The sequence below is a fragment of the Capsicum annuum genome, unplaced genomic scaffold, assembly GCF_002878395.1.
Source record: "Capsicum annuum cultivar UCD-10X-F1 unplaced genomic scaffold, UCD10Xv1.1 ctg1714, whole genome shotgun sequence".
NCBI lineage: Eukaryota > Viridiplantae > Streptophyta > Magnoliopsida > Solanales > Solanaceae > Capsicum > Capsicum annuum.
Window position 1 is genome coordinate 511,429 of NW_025822785.1, and position 27,710 is coordinate 539,138.

A 27,710-nucleotide genomic window follows, 5' to 3' on the forward strand; every position below is an offset into this window, starting at 1 on the left:
AATTATTTTCGATCAGATTACAAAGATCGTTGTACAGTCTAAAATTATTAAGGTGTTTGTGGTATAATCGCCTAAGTGAGTACTTGAAAAGCGAAGGTTACATAAATGAGATTATTTGTCCTTGTATTTTCATTAAGAAAACGACGTCAGGGTTTGTTATACTCGCTGTTTATGTGGATGATATAAATCTCATTGGGACTCCAGAAGAGGTCCAAAAGGCAATTAAATATCTAAAGAAAGAATTCAAAATGAAACATCTTGAAAAGACAAAACTTTGTCTTGGTTTGCAAATTGAACATTTAACAGACGGGGTTTTCATTCACCAAACTGCCTATAACCCAGAAGGTTTTAAAACGTTTTTACATGGACAAAACATATCCATTAAGTACTCCAATAGTTGTTCGATCACTTAATGTAAGTAAAGATCCATTCCGACCTTTGGAAGAGGGTGGAGAGATTCTTGGTCCCGAAGTACCATATCTCAGTGCTATTGGTGCACTTATGTACCTCGCTAATGCTACAAGGCCGGATATAGCATTTTCTGTTAATTTGCTAGTGAGGTATAGTTCTTCTCCTACGCGAAGACATTGGAACGGAGTTAAGCATATATTGAGGTACCTAAAAGGGACTATTGATATGGCTTTGTTTTATACTAATAGAGCTAGTCCATATCTTGTTGGTCATGCAGATACAGGTTATTTATCTGACCCACATAAAGTGCGATCTCAAATAGGCTATGTGTTTACATATGGAGATACTGCAATATCATAGCGATCGATAAAACAGTCCATTGTGACTTCTTCTAATCATGCTGAGATAATAGCGATCCACGAGGCAAGTAGAGAATGCATATGGTTGAGATCGGTGATACATTCCATCAAAGAGAGATGCGCCCTGAAGCTCGATATCAAGGTTCCTAAAGTCATATTTGAAGATAATGCAATATGCATAGCTCAATTAAAAGAAGGCTTTATAAAAGGAGATAGAACGAAGCACATTTCGCGAAAGTTATTCTTCACGCATGATTGAAGAATGGTGATATTGATGTGCAACAGATCCGCTCCAGTGACAATCCAACAGATTTGTTCACCAAATCTTTACCAACTTCAACCTTCGAGAAGATGGTACATAAGATTAGAATGCGAAGATTGAATAAGTTGAATCGGGATCTTCATCAGGGGGAGTAAGATTACGCGCTGTACTTTTTTTTCTCAACCAAGGTTTTTATCCTACTAATTTTTCCTGGTAAGGTTTTTAATGGGCAACACTCAAATGCATATTCAGAAAGTTTCTTTTTTTTTACATGGACATCCAAAAGGGAGTGTTATCAGGGCACATAAAAGTCCATGTGTCATGAAGTGAATGCCATGTGTCTTGATAACAATAAATATCATACTCCACCTCTTGTAAATTGGATATAATTTTTCTTTCGCTATAAATAGACATATCCACTTTTGAAAATAAAGAAATGATAGAGAAACTACTATTATTACATTACTCCTTGTTGTTCTTTTACTTTAATATATAAATTTATATCAATCAAGTATTTCATATTAAAACTATTATTTTTGTTCTCTTTTAACTAAAGTTTTTTCCACAAGTACTTAGGTTCTGTAGTTTATTAACGTTGGGTACGTAAATTGGTCACTTTAGCAAACAAGAAGGCTACTTTTTGTCCAGAAGAAAACTCTAAGGATGCCTTTTAAATTATAATCATACTTAAAAGGGTATTTTTAGCCAAAAACTCTAAAATCTTGTTCGCGGCCACTTCCAATTCATACTGTAATAATAACAAAGCCCTAATTCTAAAACCCCAAGCTAAATCCACTTTTAATGGAAAAATTCTTCATTCATCTCAGTTGAACAAAAGCAAATTTATGCTTTTCTAGTGTTTATTCCAATTGAGGGCTTTCGCATTGTGTTTGAATTGCTGGAACAATGGAAGAAGCAGCAAAAATACCTCTACAGTTGGAGAATAAACTGAAAGAGCTTCTTCGTAACTTAACCTCTACAGATTTCCAACTCTCTTCCGATGCTTCAAAAGAGTTCATCAAACTTCTCAAGTCCGAAACAGGACCCGAGTATCTCAGTTCATACATTCGGAATTCATCCAAGTGTATCGAGCTTGAACAAGCTTGGGATCTTCGAAAAAGCAAAACTGGACTTTACTTTGTTCTCAATTTGATTGCTTTATTTTTCAATCATGAATACGGTAAAAACAGAGCAGATAAAGACCATGTAATAGTGAGTGCGTTAGATAAGTTTGCGAAATTAATTGTGGAAAAGAGAATGAATGATTTGTATAAAGAATTGAATAGTAAAGAGGCGAAGCGCCAACGTGCTGTGCTTTCTTTGCTGGCTTCTATAGTGAGGCGTAGTTCGTGGATGGCGTGGGAAGTGGCGAAGAGTTTTGATTTTAAAATGCCTGTATTTGGGAGATTAGCTGAGTGGAAAGCCAAGAAAATTGAAGGGAAGAAGAAGCATCATTCAACGAGGAAGGCTTTTGTTGGTTTTGCTCTATCGTTTTTGGAGGTTGGAAATGCTAGGTTGTTGAGAGGAGTGTTGCAGCAGAAGGATATGTACTCTGGAGTGCTTCGTGGGTTGGGAAATGATGATGAGGATACCGTGGTTTATGTGTTGTCCACTTTGCGTGATAGGGTTCTCGTTCCTGATTCATTGGTGCCCACTGGGCTTAGAAGTGTGCTCTTTGGGAGTGTAACTTTGGAGCAGCTTGCTAGCATTTCGGGACGAGTGGGTGGTGGATTGGATGCAGAGTTAGCTCATGAAGTGTTAAATATGGTATGTACTGATCCTTCGAATGGGTTGATGCCAGATTTGAAGAGGGTACCCAGTCCATTGAGAGGAAACCCGAAAAGATTATTGGGCCTTATGAAGAAGTTAAAAGCTGGAGAGATTGAGAATCACAGAAACCTGCTTTTGGCAATTGTTAAGGGGAAGCCATCTTTTGGTTCAGCTTATCTGGATGAGTTCCCATACTGTCTTGAAGACCCTTCATCCCGGAACTGGTTAGATAATATTACTAATTTGAGTTTATCTTTGAATATTAGTATTGGTATTTTTGTTGTTTGTCCATTGTGACTCAGTTACTTGCAGGTTTGCTTCAGTTTCTTTGGCAGCAAATGTGCTCTCCTCTGTTGGTGATGGACTTGTCTTTGATTTTCTTGATTCTCAAACGCAAGAGCCGCTAACTTTTAACAGCCCAGAAGTGCAAAATATCATGAAGTGCATTGGACCACGATCCTTCTCTCGACTGGTGATTAATAAAGGTTTACTTCATTCGGATCCTCTAGTGAAACATGGAACTTTGAAGCTTGTGTTGGAGGTTCTGAAATTGTTGGAATTACTAATTGGTGCTTTAAACAGTGTGCTGTCTTCCCAGGGTCAAATGATCCACAAATGTGAATCCCTCAAGCAAGATATCTGGAATGCAGTTAGGATTTTGCTCCCTGATCCTCAAGTTCTGTTCTCGTTACTCTCTTCACTGAACAAATTTTACAAAGGTCTTGAGAAATGCTTGAAAAGACCAGCAAATTCTGAAATAGGAGATAAGATGAGCTGTAGGAAGAAGCTGAAAATTGATGTTGCAAATGAGGATACAGATATTATTATAGGGGGGTTTAGTTACTCCCCTGATGCAGCTCTGCCCCTGGGTGATGAAGCAATCACAATTGGAGATGACATGGATGATTCTAAAGATGAAGCATATTTTGTAAAGCTTGTAACAGAACTCTGGAGTTCTCATTCTTCTCCCTTGCTGGACTCTACCATAGAAGACGCAGAAGTGCTATTCTATGCCAAGTTGCTTAATGCTTTAACAATATATTATGTAAGCTTCAACCTCATGAGTCCTAGTTGTGCTGGCGTGTGGGAAAAATACTTTGTGTAATCAAAGAGGAAGCTTTTAATTGCATTGAGGAAATTTAAAATTTTGCATCTAAAAACTGTTTTTTTTTTTTTTGCTTATCTGCAGTAACCCTTTGGTTTGACTGTATTAACTGTAGCTGTATCATATTAAGTTGATGCCTACATAAGCCAATTGATGCTGTGAGTGACCAAGTTAGGTCTACTGCTTTTTGCACAGTCGTATTACTTGTTCAACAATGTTCGCCGGGACCTCAAAAGCACACTTTTCATGAAATGGTTATGTGGGCTAACATTGTATTATCAAGGTTGATTTCTTTACTGTATATGATTCCATATATTATTTACTCCCTAAGGAATACTGCTTTTAAAGAAAGCATGGGTGTTGATATTTCACTTGCGTGTTGCATGACTGTAGAAGTGTAGATCCACTGGTCCTCTATCTATATGTTCTCATTTAAACTATGTCATTTTCTTGGTGGATCAATCAGTGATTTTGGAGCATGTGGTTTGAATTTAAGGATGCCAGTCTCATAAACTTTTAACTTCACCTCACGTTCCTAGGTAGAACTTCAGACATCCATGTTATTAAGCCCATTTATATTTGGAATTCTTTTGTTGAATTTTCCTTTCTTCTTCTTCTCGTATGTTCCCTGAAGCTGGAATTTCTCTGGTGTTTAAGATGGTATATATGTAGTAATCTGCCCCGCAAAGGTAGTACTAAGGTCGGCATACATCTTACCCTCCCAGACTCTCAATTGTGGTATTACACTGGGTATGTGGTGTTGTTGTATATGTAGTAATCTGATTTATGAGGATAAATTTGTGCAGGCAAAGTTAATAGTTCCTAATTGAAATAGAAAAAACCAAAATGGAGAAATCCTGATATTTAATGCTTACTTTTTGGATATTATTTTTCTTTCTTGCAGAAAACAATGCCTAATATGTTGGAAGGATTGTTTGATTTCTTCAAAATTCTGCCAAACAACCCACTGTCATTACCAATTGTGTTGCAGCAAACTCTATTATCTCTGCTCCAAGAACATGTTGGTTGGTCTTCTAAATGTGAGATAGCAACAAGAGCTCACTCACAAATGTACAAGTATTTGTTTCCATTTCTGGACTTGTTAATGTTTTCACCTAACAGAGACATTAAAGATCAAGCATACATTCTAGCAAAGACATCAATGTATAGTACTGGTGCATTTGACAAAAACCCAAAGGAAGTTTGTTTATGGTTCTTCTTTATTCCTGGGTACAACAAAGAGAACATGCTTGGAGGAGCAATAGGGTGTGATGTCTACAGAAAATTGGCCTCACCTGTTCTTCTTTTCCTACGTGATGCTGTAATTGAGTCTGGCAATAAGTTATTCTATTATTTGGACCTTTTAAGGTCTTCTTTAAGTAGCATACCGGGCACCAAAGGTAATTGAAGTTTCATACAGTGTTTTGGTCTTTGTAAATAGTTTAAAATGGGTTTTACTTTTTCTTCATATATTGAATATTTTCTGTTCAGTTGACACTATTGAATATTTCCCATTATTTTGTGCTTCCGTTAAATTTTTTCCTGGGCCCTGACTGTTATTCTACTTGTTCACTGGTTAAAACACTTCTAGTTTTTTCTGTTTCTGATCTAGTACTTCAGTTTCTATTGGATTCACAGTGCATCATGACTGGCTTCAATTGGATTGTAAATTTCTGATTTAATCAAATGGCTTGTAAATTTCTTTGCCAAAATACTGCAAAAGTGAAAAGAACTTAGCAGTAGCTTAAAAAGATTACTTTCAATTTTCTGACAGTTATTGACACTTCTTGCAGATATATCTCCTAATTTCAGTCCTTTCACTATCTGCATCTTGGATAAGTGCCTAACATTGGTAACTGCTGAATCTGGTGCTATTTCTGCTTCTGAGAAGTCGATGGTTTCTTCATACGTGTGCAATACCTTAAAGTATCTATTGGAGACTCAGGTAGGATCTTTCCTTCATTTAAGTACTTCTTTTGATTTGAATTGGTAGCACTTGAGTTGCTTTCCCCGCTTGACAGCTTATATCTTTCCTGAACTTTGTTAGGTGGATCCATTACTTTTATCTTCAATAATTGATTGGAAGTTGTCTGAGAGACTTGATGCTCCATATGACTTGGATGATTCTCAATGTCCATGCGAGTGGAGGCCGTTCAATAGATTGCTACATTTGTCACGGAAAATTTTGCAGGGAACTTACACGATATCTTCCAACATCAAGGAAGTCGTGTATACTGACAGTTCTTTTACCCGTACTGTTAGTGAAGTCCAAAGATTGCTTAAGAGTGAGTTCGATGATAGTCTGGTTGGATTAACCATTGGGTTTTGCTGTTCAATTGCTTGCACAACACCTGCTGAGATAATACAAAATTTCCCTTTAATGGTGTCTGTCTCGAATAAATTGCTTGGGGTTCCTCTGTCACTGTTGATGCAACTGTTTTTTTCAGAACCTGGTTTTCTGAATGATGCTTCTAAGAGATGGCCAGAAATCTTCTTCACGGGTCTGGAAAGGGCCTTAACTAGATTAAGTGGTGGGAGAACAATGGACTATGAGTCTGATGCATTTTCTCTATTTTTGGAGCATGCACCTTTTTATGTTCTCTTTCCAGCTGTTCTGGATATTGATGGACTGAATTTGTCTGATCAATCAGGATTGCAAAACTTGCTTCTGGCAAAGCTTTCAGAGAAGACATCTGATCATCTTCTTTCCTGTTTCCGCTATTTACTGTTTTGGTTGAATCAAGCTCAGTTATCTTATAGAAATGAGCAATTCGAGGGACTTGAAAAGCTTTCCGCAGCTTGCTTCCTTCTCCTAAGTGGCATGTTAGAAAAATTGTTGGCTGAAAAATCTAATTCTTGTGGTCCAGACACCTTTATTCCTTTCACAACTTACTTTATTGAGGAGTTGGTTGTAACTATCCTTGATCACCCTGCTGTGGCAGCAGTGCTGGAGTACCCATCCCCTATTAGTAGTGATTTTGCATATAAAACAATTAAGGACAACGTAGACCAGTTTGTTGAATCAGCTAAACCGAAAATTTGCAAGATGGATCATCATGTGCTTAATTTGGTAAAAGCTACTTCTGAGTTCTGGTTGTCTTTCTGCTATGGCCAAAGCTCTTCATCTGAAGCTTACCATGCCAATATACATGTTGTAAGTTCATTCAAAAATGTGGTAAAGAAACTGGTTCTGACATTTAAGCTCAAGATGAATGAATGCATGAAGTCCAAGAACTTAATACCGTTAGTTCCTATATTATATGCTCTACATAGATTGATTCATTTCATATCTCCCTTTGAGGTGCTTGAATTGGTCCATTGGATGCTGTCTGTAGTTGACCTCGAGGATTGTTCTGTTTGGCGTACTTCAGCTCTCTCTGTTGGATTACATATTGCTGGTTCTGCATTTGATCATCTGGCGGCATACATGTCTCAGCCACCTGAAAAGATGCCTCTTTATTTGTTTTGGGGAATTCAGCAGGAACAATATGATGTCACTCTCTATGAGAAAATCCTTTTGCAAGTATATGATATTGCCATTCGATTTAAACTTGATGTTGCCGATGCCTGTTTGCTCAAAACTGTAAAAATTGTGAAAGTACATAAAGCTATGCAGAAGCAAAGCCATCCTTTTCTTAAGGATATGTGTAGAGTTGTGGCTAATACTCATGTAAATATCCTTTCTCATTGCATGCTCAAAATGACCAAAAGAAAAGCTGAAATCTTGTTTCTTGTTGCTGATATAAGCCCCCTGCATCTATCTATATTCGGAAAGTTATTTTCAGACAGGATGAACAAATATGTGGCAGACAAGCCTTGTACAGTACCGCCAACTTGTGATTTTTCTGATGAAGAGGCACTAATGCTTCTTCCCACTGTCATCCTGTACTTAAACTCAATTCCTGCAAAATTTGGGGGCCAGCTTTGCATGTTTCATGAGCATATAGCTTCTTTTTATTGGAAAATACTCAAGCAAGGTTTCTCTATCTGGAAAAGTTATGTTTCCAGGGAGATATTTGTGGTGGAATATCTTGAGAACCAGTCAATGGATGATTTTCTGAATCTTGTCTCAGGTAGTCTTCTCGTTGATACTGTTCTTGCAGTGCAATCGTTCTTTGAATTAAGAGGCGATTTGGTGAAAGTGAAAAAACGCTTGAGTATATTCAATTCTGTTTGCTCAAGTGATTTTATTGATCTGCTGGAGTTTGATCTCACTCAAGATGGTGCTTATCCAGTTGAGGAGTCTTTGAATGTTGTCAACAGGACTGTTGCAAAAGTACGTTTGTGTAGGACACTTCTATTCCCCGAGAAGAGGAAGTTTCCGTCTCTACTGAAGAAAAACGCAGAAGTGACTGCTTCAGAAGACAGCTCCATTTTAGACTTGGCAAGAATCCGGCTTTTGAACTTGCTCGTTCAATCCTGGCAGCTTATTGTCAAGAGATGCTCTTTGAATGCTGTTGACTTCATGCAAATGGAAGTTGGAAACCATTCCTTATTTAGATATTTGGAAGTATATATTCTAAGAAATGTAATGGAAATAACAAGGGAGATGCATGATTGTCTTCTAAATTTGGATTCTCTTCCATTTGTAGAGCAACTTGGTAAGTCATCTCTTCTGCATAGGTTTAACGATCCTATGACACTGGGGATGCTCCGAGCTATTATCTCATCAGTATCTGAGGGGAAGTTCTCTTGCATTTCAATTATTCAACTATTGCTTGCACATTCTCAATTTGCAGCTACCATCCGTTCTTCACACATCACTGCTGGTCATTCTCACTTTGGGATGATATTTACTCCTTTGCCTAGCATCATGAGGTCATATGTTCAATTTGCTGATCAGGATGCCTTTAATTTAAAAGATAATTGTAAACTATCTGAGGAATGTGCTCGGCATTTGGAACTTGTGAAGTTGCTTAGGTTGCTTTTCCAAATCAGGGCTCGACAATGTGATATGAATAATGTAAAAGACATTGGAATAAATTTGAGGGAACTGGTCTTCTTGCTACTATCTTCTTATGGTGCTAGTATGAGTGCAATTGACTTGGAGATATATAGCTTAATGGATGAAATCAATTCGATTAATGACTTGGGCGAAGGAAGTATGGCTAAATTGGATTACCTATGGGGTAGTGCTCTGCTGAAAGTCAGAAAAGAAAATGAACTGGGGGAGACTATCTCAAGTAATTTGAGTGAAGCTGAAGCAATTGATGACGACCGCAGAATCTACTTCAGAGAAAACATTCCCATAGACCCCAAAGTTTGTGCAACTACCATGCTTTATTTTCCACATGATAGAACAGTTGGTCCAGGCATTCTCAAAGAACCTAAAAAGGATTATACTGACTTTAGATATGAGGTAGTCCTATTAATGATAATTCTTTTTTCCATAATCTTTGATTGTTCCTTCAATTTTTGGTGGACAAGGACTAAGGGATATTTCTGCAGTTTCTCCCAACTCTGTAAAATTCAAAACTATGAAATTTTCTGCAGGTACATAATGCAGATGTCAAGAAACTCCACATGTACGATCCCATTTTTATTCTGCACTTCTCAGTTCACTGTCTTTCTATGGGTTTTATTGAGCCGTTGGAGTTTGCAAGCTTAGGCTTGCTTGGGATTACTGTTGTTAGTATATCTTCACTTGATGATGACACAAGGAAACTAGGTTACGAGGTTCTTGGAAGATTCAAAAGTGTACTGGAGGTATCGATCGTTGTCATAACTTTTCTCTCTTTAGTTTCCTGAATAATTTGTGGTAATGGTAAGTTTCTACTAATGAAAGATGGAACTATGTGTATCTGTCAAGGCCTTGGAGGGAGGACCTTTTATTCTTTGGAACTCAATCCCGATGGATTGTTTCAAACTTCAGAAGTCGTTATAAGAATTATTGCAAGTCGAAGCATGATTTGCAGACTTCAAAGTCAAATTTGTCACAATGATTATTTAGTTTATGTGGCTAATGGCATTAAACAATACATAGTTTTTCAGGGTTCTCATCTCTCCTTTCACATTTACAAAAAAAGCATGTGAAAATTGATTAACCTAGTTACCTTTCTTTGGGGTGAGTCTGAATCTCTCCAGAACTCTAATATGTCTAGACTAATGTCTAATCCACTTATACCAGCTATGGAAACTGAAATCTATACCCTTCTTTGTTTACTACTCTATAGGATTTGTACCCCTATTAAATTTCTATTTATTTTTAGTGCTAAATCGAATACAAATTAATTCCTTCGTTAAATAAATTTTTTATATTCAGAAAATAACTGAAAGTACTATAAGTAGCAATACTTTATATCAAAATAGAGTAAAAGGTATATTAAATTATTTTATTAAAACATTCTTTGCTTACTTTGGAAGCATAAATGACATCCACTTAGGATAGAGGGACTAATTAAGACATGGTACCAAGTCACCAAGGAATAGGTGGAGTGATTCATAGGCTTCTTATTTGTAGTCTTAATTCAGGAGTCTAACAAAGTATCTTTGACCCAATTTGTTCAAGTGCTCCTCTAGCAGTTTAAATTCTATATGTGTAATCAATAGCGTTCTCTTTAGTTTATTTTTTGACAAAGTTAATAAATCATTGATGTGATGGGAAAAACCTATAGACAAAATGTATTTGACAGAGAATGGCCACCCAAACTTAGCATGGAATATTAGTTAGGCACTCTGATTTCGCTAGTAACTAGATGAACTCCTAAACTTGGTAGAAATGTGTCTCGTGTATACCGCTGTCCATAAACCAAACACGTGAAAGACATGTGTTTGATGTTTCAATCGAACGAATCAATAAGTGACACGTGTAATTTGGACCAAAAACCTGGCACATGTACTAAGCAAAAGAACAGAAGAAGAAAAATAGTAGAGGGATCCTCCCTCATTCCCTGCTTCTTCCCTTCTTCATATAACATAATTCTTGGGAATCTTCTCTACAGAGCTCTCAGTGGGAAATCTGAAGCTCTTTTAGTGGTGGCGTGACCGTGTGTGTGTATTTGTAGTGGTTGGTTTCACGTAGAGGAAGGTGGAATCACTGCAGTCATTCTTTGATCTATGTGCCATTGGTGTAGATAAATGTGTAAAGGAAATTCTTAGGTTTTGCCACGGTGAGTGATGGATGCTTACATGGTGGTCTTGGATGAAGAAATTTGTGTTGATTTTGGGATGCAGAGTTCCACTGGTGTAAGAGGTGTCTGAAGAGTGATGTTAATGGAGAAAAGGAGCATGAAGAGCTGATGGATGAAACGAGAGGTCCGCGTCTGTAGTTACAGGGTCAAGGTGGTGTTGTGCTTTTGGGTCAAATCGAAGCCGGGGAGTTTTCTTGTGACGAATAAGAAATTAGAGGACTTAGGTCATAGAAGTTTTTGTTCTGAACTTCTGTTGTCCTGTACTGTTCGTACCATCTTGATACGTTAATTAATAAACCCTTTAGAATTTCAAAACGTATATATAAATAGAGGGCTTAGTCAGAAGGGAAATCGGTGGTGGAGTTGTTGATGAGTGGAATTGGTGAGTGAGAATGTGTTGGTGTGATTTCATTACTCAAAGATTGCATAAATTTTTTTAGGGTTGTACAATTGACATGCTGCTTTTTTTTTTTTTAGAAAGGTAAAGTGACAATTGACATGCTGTTAGCAACACTAAGATGGTGTTGTGTGGTTGGTTTGGCAACTATGGAAGTGATGGTGGTGCCACTAGTGGACATTTGACCGGAGAAGTGTGTTGGATTTGTGTTCGCACAAAAACCAAAGAAAGTGAAGTATAAGTGAACAGCGAACTAAAACTAATGTCAGGAAATGGAGTTGTCCTGGGCTTGACACTGTTTATTAAGGGGGTTCTTGAAAATCCTTAGCATTAAGAGTATATGTACGATCGACTTAGTGAATAGGCAATCCATTTACATAAGGCAGGCAATTAGACCCTTATGAGTTGTGGTTGAACCATGAGTTTTCTTTTGTACAAAGGGTTCATGAGTCGATGCTAGTGAAATACCTTTCTCGGTGTTCCCTTTCTCGGTGTTCCCTGCATCCCAGAATTTCGTTCTTACTTTATTTTGAACTTTCTTGAAGTAGAGTCCACTTCCCTTAAAGGAAAGGAGTTTCCCAGCATCTTTTCATCAAAAAGTACCGTTGGATATACTTTTATGTTAAAGAAAATTGAAATTCTTCCAAAGTAACTTTAGACTCTTTTCTAGTTAAACACAACAAAGCTTCGACTCTCATCTTAGTAACAGTGTTGAGCAGTTGTAGGAGATCTAAGCTAAACTTATATTATCTACTAAAACTATGGCGAAGCATTGGGAACCATGGATTTAAACAGTTACTAGCCTATGTATATTTCTGGTGCATCTCAAACAAAGGCTGTAAAGAGAGGCCAGTGTCAAATGATATGACTGTGCGTGCATATCATCTGAGATAGAACTTTGTAACAAAATTGTATCATCCGTTGTTGTATGATTAAAGATCCCTACCTGTATAGGATAAATAGGGTAATCTGTAATGAGCAACTGCTAATCATTATTATCAGTGACAGTCATGTTGGTTGGTTATATTCCTGGAAAAGATGTTGATATCTCGCCAGAGCTGCTTTAATGACTCTTTAGTATAAGTATCAGCTCATAATTTTATAAAGTTCTATTGTTGCCTGTAGAAATGTCAGAAGAGGAAGGATGTGATGCGACTTCGTCTCCTGATGTCGTACTTGCAAAATGGTATAGAAGAGCCTTGGCAGAAGATTTCATCCGTAACTGCCATATTTGTTGCAGAGGCTTCTTATGTACTTTTGGATCCTTCACATGACCATTATTCAGCAATAAGTAAATATCTGATGAGCTCTCCAAGTGCAAATATGAAGGTATATCCTTAATATGGAAGATTTATAACTGCCATTTATCCTAAAGATTAACTGTTCAGTCATGTGATAATTATCTCACTGAGTAGCCTAACAGCACTTTTCCTCTCTTCCTGTCTGATTTTTTACAGGGTATTCCATTGTTCCAGACTTTTTTCTGGAGTATCTCAACTAATTTCATAACAGAGAGGTTGTGGATGCTACGTCTATTATACTCAGGATTGAATATGGACGACGATGCTCAAATATACATTAGAAATGCCGTTTTTGAGACACTTTTCAGTTTCTATGTTTCTCCTACTTCTGATCATGAATCAAAGGAGTTGATTGTTCAGGTAATCAAAGTCCTATATTGTGTTGTCTCTTTCTCCTCCTTTTGGAGTTTTTGTGTCTTGCTTAGGTTTCCAAGTTTTCGTGGTTGTCTTTTGATGGTTAATGTCTTCAGCATTTTGGTGATCCTTTATTTAACTGAAGAATTTGATTATCAGATAACCATGTCACATGTTTTCTTGTGGTTTTTGTCTTTTTGATGTTATTTGTTTTTCCTTTATTTTGTTCCTTATTTTGTCTCTTGATTACTTTGCTGATTTTTCTGGTGGTCTTTTATGCTTCTAGATGATGATGACTATCTTATTTTACCTGAAACCAAACTATATTATTTTAGCTGAAAACAAATTCATAGTTATTTTTAGTTAGGAGCTAGAAACTATTATTTTTTGAAAATGGTAAGTCGTAATTACATTAAAATCAGAAATATGGAACTTAGGTTAGTGCCAAGGAATTACGAAGATAGAAACCTTCCTGCAAACAACCAAAAAACAAAAGGCCTTGCCTATATAAGATACTACTGTTGGGAGTCTATTAAGCTAAGCATGCAAATATTCATTTTTCCTATACCGTAGATTAACCAAAAAGCCAAAAGCCATAACTCATAAGCAAGTGTAGTTTAATTTCTATACAGCTTCTGTTTTGTCTTCAAAGCATCTTACATTTCTTTCCTTCCATATTACTCAACATACACAAGCTGGCTCTGTATGCCGGATCATCCTCACTGACTCGCGCATCCCCTTAACACCCCTTTTAACTCATTTTGCTGTATTTTGAGCTATTTCAATTACTCCATAAGAGTGGACTCTTATAATTTTGCATGTAGTCAGGGAGACAAACAAATCAAGGGACCAGTGAACTGTCACGATTGACCTCAGCACATTTTCTTCCTTTCAAATCACCTCTACCATTGAAAACCGGATCTATGAATTGCATTTTAGCTATGCATATTCTGTTGATAACCTCAGTGCCATAATTGCCGCTACCATCTCCATATTCACTGTGAGGTACAATAATCAAAGCAACAACCTGCTATAATATTTATTGGTTTAGTCTTATTAGCTGGAGTCATTCAGAATTAGAAGTATAATTGCAGCAGAGTATTGTCTGATTTATGTCCTCTGGTGGGGGGTCAATGTTTACAAGTAAATCTCTTCCTTTTTTTCCCTCTCTTTTTCTATTAATTGAGGTTGAGGTGTGTATAATAGTTTCTTTCACTTTCATGCATCAAAAATAAACTCAATACCAGTTTCAAAATGAAGCAGTTGTTGCCTTTAAGTGTATTTGCAGAGCATAATTAAGCAGCTTATTAGGTTATCCTTTTATGCGGTAGATAAGAAGTGAGTAAATTTAAATGAAAGTATTTTTATCCTTTACTTTTTAGATAATCCTTCAAGTAAAGCTATTAACCTTTGTGTACGTCTTGTATACAGGGGTTCCCAGTTTACACACTATAAAAGTATTAACTGTTCCCAGTTTACACACAATAAAAGTATTAACTTTAAACACTCTAGAAGTGCATGTATTGACAAGTTTGTTCCTCTTTTAAGTATATTTTTGTCAAAAATTGTGTACATGAAGTTCTTGTTTCACATAGATAGACCGTCAAAAGAATGTGGTTTTTAATTTGTTGATTTAATGCGTAACTGAATGTGGTACGGCAGTTCCCCGGGCCCCGCACATAGCCGGAGCTTTAGGGCACTGGGCTGCCCCTTCCTTTTAATGCGAAACAGAATGTGGTCTTCAATTTTTTTGGTTTAATGAGGAACAAAATTTTTGATCTTTTTCTTGGTAGGAACTTGTTTTTACACTCTCCATCCAAAAGATGTTTTTCCACTTGATCATGTTTCTCTTTTCTAAGAGTGATGAGCCTCTCCTAAGCAAGAGCTGAATTCATTTGTATGGTTTATGTGGCAGATAGTGAAGAAGTCTGTCAAAATACCCAAGATGACCAGGTACTTGATTGAACAGTGTGGTTTGATCTCATGGTCATCCTGTGTTATTTCATCTCTTTCTTCGAGTCAATGCAGCAGAACTTCATTTGATGAGTTGACTGTTATACTGGAGGTATTTGTTCCCACTATTAAGTAATATAAAAAAGTCTCATGCTTTTTGTCCCTTTATTTTGTTATCTCTTGACTATGTAAGGTGTCAGAGAAAAATATATTTCTTGTTTCTTAATGACGGGAGGGCTATACTATATGGATGTGAGTGAAGTCTGAGGAGAATAAATGTCTGCATTAAATGATGACCTGTTAGAATCCTGAATATTCTGTAGCATATTATACTTATATATAAGGGAGGTTAAAAAGTTTTGGTATTACTCACAAAACTTTTTAAATTAATGATGTACTCCCTCTATCTCATATCAGTTGTCCACTTTCCTCTTCACATGCCCTTACGTAATTATACATAAGAATAGTAGTTTTACAATTTCTTTTTTTTGAAAAAATTATAAACTTGCATATACTTCAAAAAGCATTTCAATTGTAGGGTAAAATAGAAAAAAAAATTAATTAATTCTCTTTTGGTTTGCAAATTGACAAATAATTTGGGGCTATTATTTTTGGTAATGTGGACAACTAATATGAGATGGATGGACTATGTAGTTTTTAAATCTTATGGTCTTAGACTTGTCAAGTAGAATGTTAAAATTGAAAAAACTTACTACATAAGAACTAAGACATCTAAATTGAGATGGAGTAACAACTTTTTATGAATTTTTAGCTCTTTACTTTTTGTGATTTATATTATATTTTATTTTTAATGTTTATACTTATTTTGTAATGAATTTGTTTTATATAATGATGATGGTCTTAATAATTTTTCTAAAAAAATCAAATTTAAGACAATTGAATTTTTAATTAAGATAACGTAATGAAGATTACTTTTTGTTTTATGGAGGAAATGATTTTTTAAGGAGTATGTCAAGACTAAAATACTATAATTATGAATAAGAAAGCCATTAGATTTTTTTTCCCCAACATACCCAGTATATTCCCACCAAGTGGGGTCTAGGGAGGGTAAGTGTACGCAGTCCATATCACTACCTCAAATGTGAGATAGAGAGGCTGTTTTCGATAAGACCCCCGACTCAAAATAAAACATTCTAAGATAAGAAATAGTGATAGTAGGAATAATAAAAGAATAAGATACTAGATAGGGTATAGTAATAGTAGGAATAGGAAAAGAACAAGATACAATAGAAATTAGCATATCCAATAACACCATAAGCAAGATACTCCAAGAAACACATCAAAAACATCAAAAGATACAGTATCCTAAACTCAGGCTAACCTTCTACCCTAATTTGCCTTCTCCACAACTTCTTATCCAGGGTTATGTCCTCGGTAAGCTGGAGCTGCTCCATATGATGTCTAATCACCTCCCCCAATATTTCTTCGGCCTATCTTTACCTCGCTTGAAATCATCCTTAGCCAACCTCTCACACCTCCACACTGGGGCATCCTTGCTCCTCCTCATCACATGGCCGAACCATCTCAACCTCGCTTCCCTCATCTTGGCTTCCACCGAAGCCACTCCCGCCTTATCTCGAATAACCTCATTTCTAATCCTATCTTTCCTAGTTCACCCACACATCCACCTAAGCATTCTCATTTCCATCACCTTCATCTTCTGGATGTGGGCCTTCTTAACAGGCCAACACTCCGCCCCATACAACAAAGCCGGTCTAACCACCACTCTCTATATTTTGCCAAAAACTTATAATGAAAAAAAATATAAAGAGTAACTAGTGTAAATATATAAGGTAACTTGATTTACTCCTATTATGATTAGGTATCAAATTAGATATTGATTTGTATAGATTTCCTTTCTTTTTAGGACATGTAAACTTAGCTTTTAAACCCCAATAACTTGATGGAATAATCAAGCTTTCTCTCTTATTTCTCTTCCATTTCACATGCTATCAAGAGCCCAGTTAAGGGCAGGAACATTGGAAGAGAAATTTCAAACTCATTTTTTTTCCAACTATTTTTCTTGGCTGTCCGACCAGAACTCTATTTTCGGAGGTGTTGTGATCAAACCACAACCACCACGAGTCTTGGACCACCGGCGCAAGCAAAACCCAATCTTCTCCGCCACCACCAACCATCTCACGTACCCATCGGAGCTGTAAAATTTCGATAGACAGATATGATTTTTTTCAGATTCATGTAGACAGAACTGTGTAGTTCATTTTTTTTTCAAATTCCTGTCAATTGTTTGCTTCAAGATTCCTACCACAACAGATTTTTTTCCCACATTTGGATTTCAGTCAACTTTTTGCTTCTAGATTCCTGCGATTGCAAATTTTTCTAGATTCGGGTAACATCTACCAACTACATTATGTCCCTCAGTTCATATATTTACAATAAACTTGTCGTACCCAGCAAGCGAACTACTCCATCACCATTGAACTACTTGATAGGTAGTGCGAACTGCTTATCTTGGTCCTCCTCTATTCAACTATGGTGTAAGGGACAAGGGGTTCAGGACCACTTGGTTAAACGTGCTAAGGATGTTGATGAAAAAGATAAGGGTGAATGAAGAAGATTGATGCTTAATTGTGTAGTCTATTATGGAAATCTATTGATTCGAAGTTGATGTTGTTGTTTCGACCATTCCAAACTTGCTTCTTGGTTTGGGAAAAAGGCTCGTGAGCTTTACACAAATGATATCTGTTATTTCTCGGTTGACCAATCTTAAAAAAGCAGGATTCAGATATGTGGATAGGTTCAGGCGCTTATGGAAGAGTTCACGAAGTTGATGCCCACTACTCCAAGTGTTGAAAAACAATTGGAGCAATGTGCAAAGATGTTTTTTGTTGTTACACTTGCTGGACTTCCATCTGATCTTGATTCGGTGTGAGATCAAATTTTAGCGAGCCCCATTGTTCCTGCTATGGATGACCTATTTGCTTAATTGTTGTGATTAGGGGTGTACAAACCGAACCGTTAAGTCAAATCGAACCAACGAATCAAATCAAACCGAGGAAAAAAACCGACTTATGGTTTGGTTTGATTGGTTTGGTGTTGGTAAAATAAAATCGATCATTCTTGGTTTGATTTGGTAGTAGAAAAAATAAAATCAAACCGAACCCAAACCGAACCGACGTAATAAATATATAATTTTAATTTTTTATACGTAAAAAAATATTACTTATAATCTACTTTCTAATTATTTTTATTATTTTTTTATATTCAGAAAATAGATATATATTTTTGGGCCTTTAATTATAGTATTTTTTCATGAAAAAAATACATAAAGTAGCATACTTAAGTATTAAATTACAAAAAATAATAACACTTTTATCAAATTATATTTTGTAGCATATGTATTTGTATTTTTGTAGAAACAATTTGCAAAAATACAAAATACATATTGATCATAAGGGCAGTAAAAATCACATGTATTTGTATTTTTGTAGCAACAGTTTGCTAAAATACAAAATATAACTTGCTATATTATGTAATTATGAAACTGTTGCTATGAAACTCATAATTAAGGGGATAAGTATGATATTTCTGAATTTTGTCTTTTTTCCATTAATAACAAATTAATACAAAACTCAATATTAATATAAAAATCTAAAACTCTTTAATTGCTTCACTTTTTACATTTTTCTTTTCAAGTTTTCAGAGAATTCTCGTTATTTTCTCATCTTACTTTTCTCATTCATCAAGTTGTGATTTAGGTCTTTTTTTTTCTCTATGGAATTATGTTTTAATTAATTACTTTATGGAGTTAAGTTTTTAATAAGTTGTCTCCAATTCTTCATTCTTTTGTATGCTCACATTTTATGTAAAGGAAACTTTCAGACAAGCTACTGTGACTAGTGACTTAGAAATTGAACTACTTGGGTATCCACATAATATTACTTTGAGAGATAATAATTTAGACAACTTAGTACTTTGTCAACTTAATTTTTATTGAAACTACTCTATGACCATTGTTTTTTTTTAATCTTTTTAGTGAAAACATTTAATTTTTTCTTCAATCACATTATAATTGTAAAAAAATCGAGAAAACCGAAAAACCGAAAAAAACAAAAAAATTCAACTAAAACCAAAATAAAAAAACCGATTGTATATTGGTTTGATTTGGTTTATAGATTTAGAAAACCGACATTATTGGTTTGATTATATTTTAATAAAAAACCGAACCAACCCGATCTATGTACACCCCTAGTTGTGATTGACTGCACCACCTTGTCTTCTAGTCACCCTGTGACGTCCGTAGAGTCTTCTGTTCTAGCATCTCAAACTTGAAATCAACATGGAAGCTTTTTGGGAAACCTCGACCAAGGTTTAGCTATTGTAACAAATTGGGTTATACCCATGATGTTTGCTACTCTCTCCATGGTAGATTAAAGAATGTTCATGTTGCTCAAATTAACCCATCGGTAATCCAACCAATCAACTTTGATCTTTATCTGAAGTAGAATACAATGACTTTCTTCAGTATCAAGCGAGTAAGCAGACATCTCTATCAATAGCTTCCACTGCTCAGACTGGTAATCCTGTTTCTTGTATCTCATAGTCCACCATATTTGGCCCTTGGGTCATGGACTCGGCACTTCTGACCACATTTCTGGTAACAAATTTTTATTGACTAATATTATTTGCTCTCAATCCCTTCCCACTATTCCGTTAGCTAATGGTTCTTAGGCTAGGGCAATCGGAGTTAGTCAAGCGAATCCCTTACTTCCATTGACTCCGAATAATGTTCTTTTTGTCCCTAGTTGTCTTTTTAACCTTTCGTCAATCAGTCGTTTGCTAAGGTTCTAAATTGTTGTCTCATTCTTTAGTGACGTCTTTTTTATAAAGGACCTCAGTACGTGAAGGATGATTGGCGAAAGGCGTGAGTTTGATGGGCTTGATTACCTTAATTGCCACAAGTCCATTACTGTTTGTTCGGTCTCCGACTCTCCAGATTTAATTCTTAGACGATTGGGACATTCTAGTTTATCCAAACTTCATAAGATGGTACCTAGCTTGTCTAAATTGTCTAAGATGGATTTTGAGTCGTGTCAATCAGGGAAGCACACTCAAGCTACTTTTCCAGGCAGTCCTAATAATCGTGCAATCTCTTTTTCATTTAGTTTATTCTGAAATTTGAGGTCCTAGTAGAGATAGTTCTACGTTGGGTTTTAAGTATTTTTTTAATTTCATTGATGACTACTCAAGGTGTACTTGGATTTTCTTAATGAAAGATCGTTCTAAATTATTTTCCATATTCCAAACTTTTTGTGCTTAAATACAAAATTAGTTTGGTGTTCTTATTCACACTTTTCGTAGTGATAATGCACCTGTATATTTATCATCTCAATTTCAACAATTTAAGTCTTCTCATGACATTCTTCATCAGACATCTTATTCTTATTCCGGACAACAAAATGAGGCAGCGAAGAGAAAGAATAGGCATATTGTTGTTACTGCACACACCCTTCTCATACAAGCAAATGTTCTATTGCGGTTTTAGGGAGATGCAATGCTCACCTCTTGTTATTTGATTAACTGTATGCTTTCCTTTGGTATTCAAAATCAGGTTTCACACTCTGTTTTGTTTCCCAAGTCAACCTTGTTTTCTCTTCCACCACGTCTTTGGAAGCACATGCTTTGTCCATATCTTCACTCCAGGAAAAGGCAAATTGGCTCCTCGTGCTTTTAAATGTGTCTTTCTCATTTATTCAAAGGTACAAAAGGGAGTTTAGTATGGTTAATTAGGAGTTTGGCATGGTGCGAAGTGGAGCTGATCATTCTGTGTTTTATTACCACTCTGCTTCAGGTTTATGTTTGTATTCGGTGGTGTACGTTGATGACGTAGTTATCACAGGTAATGATGATGAGGGAATTACCAAATTGAAACATCACCTTTTCCAGCACTTTCAGACTAAGGATCTTGGTCGATTGAAGTACTTCTTGGGCATTGAGGTTGCCCAATCCAAATCAAGAATTGCCATTTCACAGAGAATATGCACTAGATATTCTTGAGGAGACAAGGATGACAGATTGTAGGCCTATTGATTCTCTAATATATTCAAATGTTAAGCTTCTATCAGGTCAAGGGAGCCTTTTACCGATCCTGGAAGATGCCGAATTCTAGTAGGACAGTTGAATTATCTGACAACCACTCGACCTGATATTATCTTCACGGTTAGTGTTGTAAGTCAGTTCTTGAATTCTCCTTTGCTCCGAGTAAAAGACTACTTATGAAGACCAACGACATGAGAAAATTGTTGGATATTCAGATGCAGATTGCGCAGGGTCACCCTCTGACCGACGATCCACTTTCGGATACTATGTTCTAGTTGAGGAAATTTGGTATCTTGGAAAAGTAAGAAACCAAATGTGAGTGCTAGATCTAGTGCAGATTCAGAATATCGGGCTATGGCGGTGGCAACATGTGAACTTATATAGATCAAGTAGGAAGGAGTTGAAATTTGGAAATACTAAAGAAATGGAACTCGTGTGCGATAATGAAGCTACACTTCACATTGCATCAAATGCGGTGTTTCAGGAGAGGACCAAACACATAGCGATTGATTGTCAGGGAAAAGTTATTCTCAGAAGACATCGTCACAAGGTTCGTGCGGTCAAGTGATCAACTTGCAGACATATTCAGCAAACCCCTAGCCAGTCCTAGAAGGAGTTATTTATGTAACAAGCTTGGTACATATAAATTGTATGCACCAGCTTAAGGGAGAGTGTTAGAATCCTGAATATTCTATAGCATATGTAAATATAGAAGGTAGCTTGATTTACTCATATTATAATTAGGTATTAAATTAGATATTGATTTGTATTGATTAAGTATTTATTTGTATTGATTTCCTTTCTTTTAGGACATGTGAAGTTAGCTATTTAAACCCCAATAGCTTGAGGGAATAATCTAGCTGAGTTCTCTTTTATTTCTCTTCCATTTCACATGACCTATATGTTAGGATGCATGACAATGTATCCATGTTAAAGAGTGTTTCTGGGGTATGGTAGATTGATGTCTGAGTTATCACCTATAAGGATATTATTTTCTAATTTGTATTTTTAGGCATTACAAAAGAACAAATATATTTTGCTCAAAAATTATATTAATCAAGCAAGTAATTTTATGTTCGTGTTCATTTAGAAAAGTCTTCAATTCAACCTGCTTATGAGTTCATCGTTCGGTGTATCAGTCTCTGACATAGTACTAAGTTGTGGGTCAAGTGTTGAACTATAGCCAGCAAACCAATCAAAGGAACTTCCGCCAGGGCTTTCTATTTGTCTAGTGGTAAGGGTGCAGTTTGTGACATGCTTCGTGGGTTTAAACACTACCTCTGGCAGAAACCTGGTACTTAAAAGAAGAAGGGTGAGCGGGCCCATTTTACATTGAGCTTCTAACCATGCACCCCTAGGCGTTGGCTATTTCTGGGCTATTAAAAACATCCAAGAGACTTGGTTCCCGGGAAATTGATCTTGGCTGGTTAAAGGTGTTTTTGCTGATTCCTTACTGATCTTCTGGCGTGGGTTACTTGACAAGAAAAATTTGTAAGCATCAACCTTGATTTCCCGTGGGTATCTGCCGAGTTTTATCAGATTTAGGTTCCAAGTAGTATGCAGCATCACTTTCTACCATAGTTAGCATTGTACATTATACTCAATTTTGTTTCGAATTTCTTCTCTTCTTGCCGTCAATAGATCAAATAATGATTCAGCCCCTCCAAAGAAATAGATCCTTATGGTACTTTTCTCAAATTAAAGTCATTATTACTCTCTAGCTGCTTTCCTCTGTTTTATATTCCTTATGGGTGCCGTATTTATATTATGTCATCTGCTTCTGTGCTTTACTATGTGTTTGTGTGATATCTTGTGCCTTGAGCCGGGGGTCTTTCGGAAACAGCCTTTCTACTTCATCAGAGGTAGAGGTATGGACTGCGTACATCTTACCCCCCCAGACCCCACTAAGTGGGAATACACTGGGTTTGTTGTTGTTGTTGTATTACTCTCTAGCTGAATGCTGTTTACAGTTTTACATTTTGAGCTGTTTTATTTGCCTGAAAGCTTTTCTGTTTAATGCTAAACAATATTCTCCTAACGCAAATTCTTTCTAGGCACTAAATGAAGTTGTTTTATCGAGGCACACTGTTGACTGGATGCAGAAATATGCCTTGGAGCAGCTTGTGGAACTCTCTTGCAATCTGTACAAGATGCTAATTGAAGGTGTTGAAATGCTTAAAGTAAATACTCAACTTCTTAAACTGATTCTACAAATATTGAGATCAGCATTGAGGATATCACAAAAGAGGAAAGTTTATCAACCACATTTCACCCTCTCCGTTGAGAGTTTACTTCAGTTCTGTGAAGTTGTTGACGAATGCTGCGATGGAAGGCAAAGTCTTGTTGCTCAGATTGGACTTGAAGCTGTACTTATGAGCACTCCTCCAGTAAATATTTTGCAAATGGTACCCTTCACTCCTGTAAGCTGTATATCTGTTGATAGGACAAGCTAAACATGCAGTTCACCTTGAAAACTTTGAAAAAATGCTTTTGTGCAAGACGAGATGCTTACTGCTTTTGGGGGAACTGCTATAGTCTTTTTTTTTTTTTTTTCATTTCTGCCATTGTCCAGTGGCATAAGTTGTTCATCCGCTTAATGGAAGAAGTATAATTCGTCTCTTAAATATCTGTGAGTATGAGCAAGAGGTTGTTTCCTGGGGGACATGGGTGACCAATTGCTGAAATACCAGTAGACAATTTGTTTTTGAATTCCAGAATAGTTCCTAAACGATCATATCATGCTCCCTTTAGTGAGCACTGACTGCGGGACTAGAACCTCTTTTGCTGACACTTTATCAAGTGCACCTCCCAGTTGCATGTGATAAAAAACCTTAGTGTTGACTTTGTACTGGTTCGATGTGACTTCCATCACATTTGTCGATGATGCTGGATTTCTCCCAGATAACATATCTATTGACTAGCTGTTAATTCATGCCCAGGACTGTAGTGTGATGCACTTGTTGTCGATGAAATGGCACCAATGTTTCACTCATCAGCATGCAGAATGGATTGAGCCTGTTGTTGTATTTGTATTCCACAACACAAGCTTATACGGTCTTTCACATTAGAATGACCACTGATTTTGCACTTGGCTTGATCAGTTTTCGGACTTACAAAGTTGCTGCTTCTCATTGGTTTTGTTTTAGCTGATTAATGTTGAATTTGTTTTGAGTCTTCTGGTGATATGGAGAACTTCTAAAGTTCTTTTTAAAATCGAAGATGTGGTTATTTTACACAAAAAATGGGAGGGCAGTGAGTTCTGAGGCAAGTGTGGCCATCATGATTCTGGTTGCTAACAGTGGAACGCAATGTGTGATTGATAAGCATTGTCTGATCATGGGTAGCACTGATAATCTGAATGACTGCTATTGATATTTTAAGCTTCATTTGAAAAATTTGTTTTGGAGCAACTTGTGTACTAACGACTATGCAAGCGATGAATCACTTTCATTTTCTTCCTAGTTCTTACACTGCTTTCCTCATTTCTACTTTTCCTTCCAACTTCCTTTGTTACCTCACCACACTGCGAAGCCTTGTATATTGAAATTAATTCATTAAGTTAATCAAATCATGGGTTCTTGTGTTTCTGTATGCTTTCCCAGGTTCTGATTCTACCTTTTAAGCAAGTGAGAATTTTTTTTTTTTAAAAAATCTAGAATATCTGATGTATGATTTGGAATTCATACATGTCAATTGCTTGAGCTTTCTAGTTGCTAGAGAAGACAAAGAGAAGAAAAATAAATGGAATGCACTAAAAATGAGATGGACCAAAATAATCTTTTTGGTCAGGTGAACATGTAAATACAGCAATATTGGTTGTTGCTGCCATGTACAGTATGTTGGTTAGTGAAGTAGAGCTTCAGCTTGGCATGATTCAGATAATGGTGATGGTACATGCTTAAAAGAAGTTTTAAAAGCTCCCGAGTATGATGTATGAACAATGTTTTATTTCATAAACATTTGGTCATGACTGATTTATTTCATAAACATTTGGTTATGGCTGAATAATAACTCTTTATCTATAATCTTGGTACATGAGTTCAAGATATATTTAGACCATGAGGTCCTGACTTGCGATGCTATTAGTTAGTAAATTGATGAGTTCATAAGTTATGCCCATCAATCTTTAGTTCTGCTTTTCTGGAGATCACTTGCTTTGATGTTTATGTATTATTTTCTATATTCGTATCAGTTGTAAAACAGTTGTCTTTATATTGTCTCCAGGACACGGAAAAAGTTTCCAAGTTTGTTAGCTGGGCGACTTTAACTGCTTTGCAGTCAAATATTGAAAAAGTCCATGGGCAGGAAGATTTTGCTTGCAATATGAGACTGCAATCCGAGGAAGAAACAGATGATTCTCTGATATCAAAGCTTATTCGTTGGCTGGCTGCATCAGTGATTGTAGGAAAGCATTCCCTCAAATTCAGTAATTTGGACTTGTGTCATTCTTTTGACGCATCTAAGCTCGACAACCTGCACTCTCTGATGGAGTGGAATGAGAAAAGATGTAATGGTACCAACAGGACTTTTGGATGTGAAGAAACTCTAGCCTCATCGATGTTTTTTCTGCAACAACTACAATGCACAAACTATACAGTGCTTCCGTCTGTCGTTTCTGCACTTTGTCGGCTTCTTTACTCTAGCCTTTCCTCTGAAGGTACACTTGTAATCTTATCAGTACTGCTTTCCGCGCTTAAGACAATATCTTGTCTTCCAAACTAATGGCTAACTTGTTTATTATGCTTTTTGCTGCTTGACAGAAACAGGCATCTTAGCTGGTGATGCAATTCAGTTGGCAACCCTCTTCTCCAAGATTAAGTGCCCCGCTGAAGCCAATCCTGCCTGGAGATGGTACATATATGACTCTCTGCCTTACTTTCTAGACACACACTTTGTTTCTAGGAAAAAATCAAAAGAAATCAAAATCCCTACCACCACCCCCACATCCCCTGGGTCCTGGAATGCCAATGTGAAGTACTTCCACTGGTCTTTTGAAGTTCTGTGCTTGTGCTTGGGAGGTGTCCTCTCATTGTTTAAACTACTGTCGCTGCTTAGAATTCTGTACACCACCTCAAGGATTGCTCTAGTGCTTGTGGTTAGAGACGGTTATTGGCCTGTGAAAGACTTGATTGATAATTATGCAGGGATTAACCGATGCACAGCCTAGTCTTATGTTCAACCACAGGCATGTGGTGTTCGTTTTACGGTCTTGGCCACCATTTGATGTTCGAGTTGGGATATATTGCCACAAGAATTGTTCTCCTGTAGTTGAAATTCTTTCTTCCGAGTCTACGGTTTCCAAATCTCAAGAAGACCCGTCCGTGCCCGTAACTGAGCTCTCGCACACGTGCTTGTCAGTTGTCACAAATACATCCAATCCTCCCAAAGAATCTGTGGATGAATATAGGTCTGGTGCATAAACAAAACATGCATCTGTGGATGAATATAGGTCTGGTGCATAAACAAAACATGCAAATAATGAAGTACAACAAACAACATACGAGTGTAGTCCCACAAGTGGAGTTTGGGAGGGTAGTCCCTACCTTTGTAAGGTAGAGGCTGTTTCCGATACAACCTCGGCTCAAAAAAAATTGAAAAATAATAATAAGTAATTCAAAACTGTTGAGGTCGAGATGTTTAAATGATCTGACGTTAGCAAGTTGGTAGTCATTTATAAATAATGCGTAGGGTAGAACTAGTTAGAGTAGAAACATCAATGGTTTGTAGAACTAGTTACAGGCTGATATTTTCTTTTCCCCAATATACCACAATCTGAAAACTAACTGGTGCTTTAAATTACATAAATGGAGTGCCATAATTGGTGTTACTCTTTTTGAACAGGTCATTTTACCAGCCATGGAAAGATCACTCTTCTGAGCTCAGTGATGCAGAGAAATTGGAAGAAAATCAGGCATGTGAAATGCTTCTTGTTGTAATCTCAAAGTTGCTAGGAAGAAATTCATTATACTCCCACTTCCTTTCCTTCCAGGATGTGGACAAGTTGGGTGTCTTTGACTGGGAAAAACGCATCCTTAAACCTCAGTAATTATTTTTGTTATTATTAATTCAATTAATTCAAACCCATAATTTAGCTAAAATCCGTGGCTTTTTTGTTTTTTTCATCACTCGTATAGCTAATTTTTTTGGTTCACCAAAGTAATGAGATTACATGGGGTCTATTTGATATGGAGGAAGCATACCGAAAAATGTCATTCAATTTCTTCCAAGGGAAAATAGGAGCGACAAGGTTATAAATAACATTATATTTTGATCATCTCTTGCCCCTAGCACCCTCAACCTCCCCGAACTCTTGGCTCGTATATGACGTTAGGTAGGGACTGATATCACCATCCTCTAATATTAGGAGAAAGTATGGATATTATTAAGAGCAACATTCTAACCTCAGGTGTCCTTGTTATCTTTTGGTTGCTTAAAAATTTGATCATATTTAGAGAGTATCAGTCCATGGAAATTTTCATGGTTGTGGTTTTACATCATTAGGTGAAGGTTCTTGTTTAATAGACCTTTTTCCTATCATTTTTATTTATTTTCTGTTGACAAGCAAACAATCTAGATTTAACAGTTTT

The 27,710-nt window shown here is 36.6% G+C and overlaps 1 protein-coding gene across 7 annotated transcripts; it reads left to right on the plus strand.

Moving 5' to 3' along the window:
• The first annotated feature begins 1,743 nt into the window (after positions 1-1,743).
• Positions 1,744-27,710, plus strand: LOC124890400. 7 transcript variants are annotated; one of them, XM_047402234.1, is made up of 14 exons: positions 1,745-3,026; positions 3,115-3,847; positions 4,812-5,307; positions 5,701-5,852; positions 5,955-9,266; positions 9,401-9,613; positions 12,560-12,763; positions 12,892-13,095; positions 15,005-15,154; positions 23,178-23,543; positions 25,348-25,780; positions 25,884-25,974; positions 26,965-27,172; positions 27,231-27,710. In XM_047402234.1, the coding sequence occupies exons 1-13, from the start codon at positions 1,939-1,941 to the stop codon at positions 27,167-27,169; spliced, it is 7,647 nt and encodes a 2,548-aa protein (XP_047258190.1). In that variant the 5' UTR covers positions 1,745-1,938; the 3' UTR covers positions 27,170-27,172; positions 27,231-27,710. The 7 variants fall into 7 exon arrangements, with proteins under 7 accessions (XP_047258192.1, XP_047258194.1, XP_047258190.1 ...); XM_047402233.1 differs by lacking the exon at positions 27,231-27,710 and having other exon boundaries at positions 26,965-27,221; XM_047402235.1 differs by lacking the exon at positions 27,231-27,710 and having other exon boundaries at positions 23,178-23,528; positions 26,965-27,221.

Excerpts from the sequence above, each read along its gene's own strand:
- LOC124890400 (XM_047402234.1), top strand. The coding sequence starts at position 1,939 with ATGGAAGAAGCAGCAAAAATACCTCTACAGTTGGAGAATAAACTGAAA. Across the intron at positions 3,027-3,114 it reads GACCCTTCATCCCGGAACTG|GTTTGCTTCAGTTTCTTTGG; the intron begins GTTAGATAATAT and ends AGTTACTTGCAG. Across the intron at positions 25,781-25,883 it reads CTCTAGCCTTTCCTCTGAAG|AAACAGGCATCTTAGCTGGT; the intron begins GTACACTTGTAA and ends GCTGCTTGACAG.